Below are 6562 nucleotides of genomic sequence, written 5' to 3'. Positions count from 1 at the left end.
TGTACAAGTGTCCAACGTGTTTGTAACATAAAGTTCAGATATTCCCCCCCCCCTCAGACATTTTACCTCTCTAACAGAAGCATAAAGGTTTTATGCTAACACTGCGCGGTATTTGGAAGTGCTCCTAATTCCCTCCACCTTCACTAAATTGAAACCGCCACCACCACCACTTTACTGCGAGTTCCTTCAGTGATTAGCAGCGATATGTTTGTGCCAGACATACCTTTTGGAATTAATGCTTTCATTGGACCATAAAACATTTTCCGACATGCATTTGGGAGATTTCAAATGTGTTTTTGCACAAATGTAGCCAGGCTTGGAAAAAAAGAGAAACGTCTCTGTAAGAGATAAGACTTAAGTCTTGTCAGCCTTCCCCAAAGCCCAGATGTATGAAGAATAGGGGAGATTGTTGTCACATCTACTAAATAGCCAGTCTTCTTTTCCTTTGGGCTTGTCCCTTTAGGGGTCGCCACAGCGCGTCATCCTTTTCCATGAAAGCCTCCCCCTCCTCCTGCATCCTCCTCTCGAACACCAACTGCCCTCATGTCTTCCCTCACGACATCCATCAACCTTCTCTTTGGCCTTCCTCAAGCTCTCTTGCCTGGGAGCTCCATCCTCATCATCCTTCTAGCAATATACTCACTATTTCTCCTCTGGACGTGTCCAAACTATCTCTAACTTTGTCTCCAAAAAATCGAACCTTGGCCGTCCCTCTGATGAACTCATTTCTAATTTTATCCAACCTGGTCACTCCGAGAGGGAACCTCAACATCTTCATTTCCGCCACCTCCAGCTCTGCTTCCTGTTGTCTCTTCAGTGCCACTGTCTCTAATCCGTCCATCATGGCTGGCCTCACCACTGTTTTATAAACTTTGCCCTTCATCCTAGCAGAGACTCTTCTGTCACATAACACCCCTGACACCTTCCTCTACCCGTTCCAACTTGCTTGGACCCGTTTCTTCGCTTCCTAACCACACTCACCATCGCTCTGGACGGTCGACCCCAAGTATTTAAAGTTCTCCACCCTTGCTATCTCTTCTCCCTGTAGCCTCACTCTTCCCCCACAACCCGTCTCATTCATGCACATATATTCTGTCTTACTTCGGCTAATCTTCATTCCTCTTCTTTCCAGTGCATGCCTCCATCTTTCTAATTGTTCCTCCACCTGCTCCCTACTTTCACTGCAGATCACAATGTCATCTGCAAACATCATGGTCCACGGGGATTCCAGTCTAACCTCATCTGTCAGCCTATCATCACCACTGCAAACAGGAAGGGGCTCAGGGCTGCTCCCTGATGCAGTCCCACCTCCACCTTAAATTCATCTGTCACACCTACAGCACACCTCACCGCTGTTCTGCTGCCCTCGTACATGTCCTGTATTATTCGAACATACTTCTCTGCCACTCCAGACTTCCGCATGCAGTACCACAGTTCCTCTCCGGGTACCTGTCATAGGCTTTCTCTAGATCTTACAAAGACACAATGTAGCTCCTTCTGACCTTCTCTGTACTTTTCCATCAACATCCTCAAGGCAAATAATGCATCTGTGGTACTCTTTCTAGGCATGAAACCATACTACAAATACTCACTTCTGTCCTGAGTCTAGCCTCCACTACTCTTTCCCATAACTTCATTGTGTGGCTCATCAACTTTATTCCTCTATAGTTCCCACAGCTCTGCACATCACCCTTGTTCTTAAAAATGGGCACCAGCACACTTTTCCTCCATTCCTCAGGCTGCAGTGGTCCAGTCTTCTGGAAGCTCCTCCTGTCCACCGAGAGCCTGTCTCACCTCTTCCCGAAAGGCTGCACAACACTCGTACTGTCTCAGCTTCCACCACATGGTTCTCTGCTCTGCCTTTGTCTTCCTAATCTTCCTCTCCACCACCACAGTCATCTTACAGTACTAAATAGCCAGCACCTGTCAGAAATTCCTGCAGCTCCTGGAATGTTGCCTCCCTGACTAGTCTTCTTCTCATCATTTCATCAATTTTGAAGGGCCATCCATCCAGTTCTTGGTAATTTCACTGTTGTGACATATTTTCTCCACTTGATGTGTTTGTTGTTGTTGTTGATTGCATAGATGCCTATAACAAAGTGACTTTTACAGGCAGTGTAAAAGGAGCTCCACAGGTGTCATCCTGCCTCTGAAATGAAAAGCTGGAAAAATTGCCAAGTTGACTGCCTGCCCCCGTTCAGAGAGCATTTAACCCCCAACTGTGCAATTCTAAAAACGAAAATCAAACCTCAGAGGAACTGTGATTAATAAAATATTTAACCCACAAAGAATCTACACCCCACAATGTTATGAAGTATACAAATGTGAGATTGTTTTATTTTTTTTTTGCATGCATTTTGTGAAAATCATTAACAATAGCTCACCCGCTTTAAAACAATCGAATAATCTTTTGCAAGTACACTAAAGCTAATCAGGAAGTCATGACATCCGAAATGAGTCAATAGCTGTGTCCCAATTCATTTGCGGGTCCATGACATCACAACGCTGCACGGGAGTTACTCACAGTCGAGGGCTCCTTCAAATGCAGCCTTCTTTTCCGTATCTCAAGATTCCAGATGATTTTATGGGCCCTTAAATGTTTGACATTAATAATGCTACCTTAGTAATGCTTAAGTAGCCACCTAGCACTGTGACACAAGGTGAGGGTGGAAATATGTGACAAAACCAGGAAGGCCATCCATCCATTTTCTACACCATTCGTCCTCATTACGATCACGGCCGAGCCGGAGCCGATCCCTGCTGACTGGGGGCGAGAGGCGGAGTACACCCTGGACTGGTCTCCAGTCAATCGCAGGGCACATTTAGACAAGCACTCACATCAATGTAAAATGTAGTCTTCAATTAACCTGTTTAAGGAATGTAGAAACTAGATTACCCAGGAAAACCGAAAATAAAACCCCCCCACACACACACAAGGATGGGGAGAAGCAAACTCTACACAGGAAGGCCTGAGCACAGATTCAAACCCTGAAACTCATAACTATGAGACAACGTGCTAACCACTATCTCACCACGCCGCCCTCCCACAGGTTAAATTGTCCCCAACAACAAGAATTGGTTGTTTTCGTACGTGCGTCCGAGGGTGTCGCCTCTGTACTGGGACAGCTATGACGAAGTGTCAGGATATTACATCATCAAACGGCAGTAAATTAAAGAGAGAGTGTGCTGTAAATGACACGCAACACATTTTATTGCCAAATTTATTGAAAAAAATTATGAATATCAGTCAGAAAAAAAAAGCTGAAATAAAAACAGTGGTTGTATACAAAGACAAAATCAAATATCAATATGAGTAAATGCAGTGTTTCATGTACTTGTAGTGGCTTTGAAAAGCAATATTGACTAAAACACACAAAATTCCATGACGACGCACAGCTATCGCTTCTTTTTGCTTTCCTTCTTGGATTTCGGTCTAATTTGAGGCACCACTCCTTTGGGTTTCTTGGCATGTTCTGCTGCCTTGCCGTTGGTCGACTCGGTCTCCTCCTGCACACACGCAACACAAATATTTTACAAAAAAATACAACAAAAACACAAAAAGTACCTTTTTTTAAAAAAAAAAAAACAACAAATAAAAAATACAAAATAAATAATAAATATAGCACTCAATGGTACACCATTATATAAAAACAAAATAATAACATAATAGAACGTAAAGAATTAGTTTTTGTGCTTCGTGATAATTAAATGGGCATTGCGCTGCTCTGGTTTGCACACATTGGCCACCAGAGGGCAGTACAACACATAGAGACACTACATGTCGATTTGGTGAGGAAACAGAAGAACACCATCTCAACTAAGCTGCAATAATATTTCTCTTTTTTTGTGCAAAAGAGAAATAATATTTACCTCTGAGTATTTTATGCTCTGTCTGCATGTATTTGCTTCCGCTTGTGTAAGTTGGTTAAAGGTTTATAATTACTACAATGTTGACGCTAGTTCCATTAGCTATGGCATTTTGCAATTTGTGTTAGCATTAAGCTAACGGACTTTGGGAAGACAAAGTTACTGTGTTTTGGTTGAATATACAACGTGTAGTTCTGTTTTATGTTAGTGTCATATTCAACTGGAAGTTGCAATAAACAACTTGAAGCAAGTTCTGGGCCTCTTTTCTGAGGAATTGTTCACTCTTTACCAAACTGCTGCTTGTTGTAAAGTTTGCTGCCAACATAGCGAGCTCTCGTAACAATCGTAACTAAAATAGGTCAGGTCACTCGTACGTCGAGGCACCACTGTGTTATGATTCCAATGATTCCCAAAAGTTTTAAAGCCCCAATGGCTGTAATAAGTGTAATAACGTCAGTAATTACACGGACTTCAGCATACGTCACTGGAGCTTAGTTGCGTCAAAGGATTAATTCACAATGCTTGTTCTTTGGCTTTTTTTAACATCCTAAAAGAAAGTCGCTCGCTATATGTGCCATCAGTTGTTTTCAAAAGGTTATTGGCTTTACATTTGAAAGTGGTTAACTTATGTTTACACATTGCCTGTGCAGTTAACAAAGGGTTTGTGATTTCTGTTAATAGCTAAGACTGGAACAAACTCATTAAAATTCTTGGATGCCCTACGACGGGCATCCAAGATCGGATCGTGTTCAAAAAAGGTTTCCTCGTAATTGCTTTTTTTCATTTCTGCTGAATCAGCGCAGTTGCTCTCGTTGTCCTGCCAACCAATCTGCAATCAGCTCATCTGCTGATAAAGGTCTAAAAATAGAACTAAAACCATTGAATGCATGCTGCCTATAAATATATTATTTAATTTAGTTAAAATAAGAATCCGATTAGCTGCAATATATAGTGGAAGTACCTTGGACTGCACTAAAATAATAGAAATACTGACCCATCATAAAAAAATATATAATAATAAGTTTGCTATATCATAGACTGCAGAATGAGGTGGCATTCAAATTCAAATGACTTTATTAGCGGAGATAATAAAAACAGGTTCTTACCTTCTCGTGCCCTTTGGAGGTGGGCACGATGATTGCCAGGATGCAAATGAGCTGGAAGATGGCACCAAGGAAGAGGCCGTAGCGCAGTAGGCTCTCGACAAAAGTTGGCTCGGGAACTTCTGGAGGAGACAGATCCATATCTGCAGACATTTTTGCTGCCTTCAGAAACCTAAGGAATACACAAGGAACAACGTCAACGATTTCCACACACCGGAAACTGTAACGTGCACTTATGTGTAGGGGTCATGTTTGAGAAAAGTAGCACATCTTCTATTACACTTTAACATTAACCTATGCTCGTATGCTGAGACGTAATCTTCCTATACTAGTTTACGACGCTGCCTACAGTCCCCTGAACGGAGCAAAGCCCCCAGAGGTTGCGTTATTAAATGGCTAAAACGGCACAATGTGACGTTAAAAATAACTAGGAAAACTTGATATTACAATATTGTTCCGTTTTAATAATTCGTGGATTAAGGTGTATCTTGATAAAAACATTTACATTACATTTAATGAAGTGTTTACAGCACAATATAAGATGAAAATCGATCCTAAATGTCAAAATGCACATTTGCGTGCTTAAATGTTGTCATGTCCAAGCTAGTTTACGACGCTGCTTACAGTTCCTGAACGCAGCAAAACACCGAGAAGCTGCGTTTACGTGCCTAAAACGTCACAATGTGACGCTAAAGATCACCAATTAAAAACGTACCAGTGCTGTGAATATCGTTCTGTCCCCCCCAAATAGTCCGTGGATGAAAACTCGGGATTGCTAAAACTCGTCGAAACAATGGCCCACAGATGAAAATAAAACAATCCCTTTGCCGGAAGTGACGTATGACTCACAAGGCACTTCCGGATCCTAGGTGGCTGCGCGTTGGCGCGAACTTTGCGAAGGACTTTGTCGTCCTCTAACGGTGGGCGATGAGCGTGGAATGAAATTGTGTTTCTCATTTCCCTTAGATGTTGTATGGGAGATTTTTGAGCTGTGTGTTGTCTCGGCCCTCACCTAGGACGTATTTTCCAAGGGTGACCTTGCCAGGGGCATAAAGCCCCAGACAGCTTAGCTCCTAGGATCACTTGGAAACACAAACCCCTCCAACATGATAAAGTTTTTAACGGCTCAGTGAGGAGAAAGTTGTTGGTTGCACAAAGGTTAAGAATAATATCGTTAACCCAATAGCATAATTGCCTCAGTCATTTTTAAGTTAGTGTCACGATGTTTTGGTTTTTTTTAAAGTGTGCTTGCGAAAAGTTCAGTTTTTTTCTCGTGTATATTTTCAGTCATCCAGCTAATGTAATTCGCAAAGGTTGAATCAAGGCAACTAGACTCTTCTTGTGTTTAATTTTCTATGTTTTATTTAACATTTTTTCGAAAACATTCACATATGACTGAGGCACCAATGCAGTTAGGCTAACGATATATTGTACAAACTTCACACAGCCTTTTAATATGTATTTCTGTTCAAACAACTTTATTTACACCACACGTACAGTCACCACTTAGGTTAACGTAAAAGAAAAAAAAGTTGATTAAAAAAAAGGGTGATATTGGTGAGGACGAGAGCCGGTATCAGAGTAGCCATGGG

General features: G+C 41.9%; 1 protein-coding gene across 1 annotated transcript; it reads right to left on the bottom strand.

Moving 5' to 3' along the window:
• Window positions 1-3218: 3218 nt before the first annotated feature.
• Window positions 3219-5804, bottom strand: manbal (mannosidase beta like). The gene is made up of 3 exons (XM_061688369.1): window positions 5686-5804; window positions 4974-5142; window positions 3219-3507 (listed from the first exon to the last, which is right to left on the bottom strand). Exons 2-3 carry the CDS (start codon window positions 5121-5123, stop codon window positions 3397-3399), a joined length of 261 nt encoding a protein of 86 aa, XP_061544353.1. The 5' UTR covers window positions 5124-5142; window positions 5686-5804; the 3' UTR covers window positions 3219-3396.
• Between the last annotated feature and the right edge of the window lie 758 nt (window positions 5805-6562).

This window comes from Phycodurus eques, chromosome 10, assembly GCF_024500275.1.
Source record: "Phycodurus eques isolate BA_2022a chromosome 10, UOR_Pequ_1.1, whole genome shotgun sequence".
NCBI lineage: Eukaryota > Metazoa > Chordata > Actinopteri > Syngnathiformes > Syngnathidae > Phycodurus > Phycodurus eques.
The sequence above is the reverse complement of the archived record's forward strand: the minus strand, read 5'-3'. Positions and strand labels throughout refer to the sequence as shown.

What these genes read in the sequence shown, in the direction of transcription:
- manbal (XM_061688369.1), bottom strand. Translation starts at nt 5,123, where the DNA reads ATGTCTGCAGATATGGATCTGTCTCCTCCAGAAGTTCCCGAGCCAACT. An exon ending in CCTCCAAAGGGCACGAGAAG is followed by an intron (nt 3,508 to 4,973) that starts GTAAGAACCTGT and finishes GCGTGTGTGCAG; the next exon opens with GAGGAGACCGAGTCGACCAA.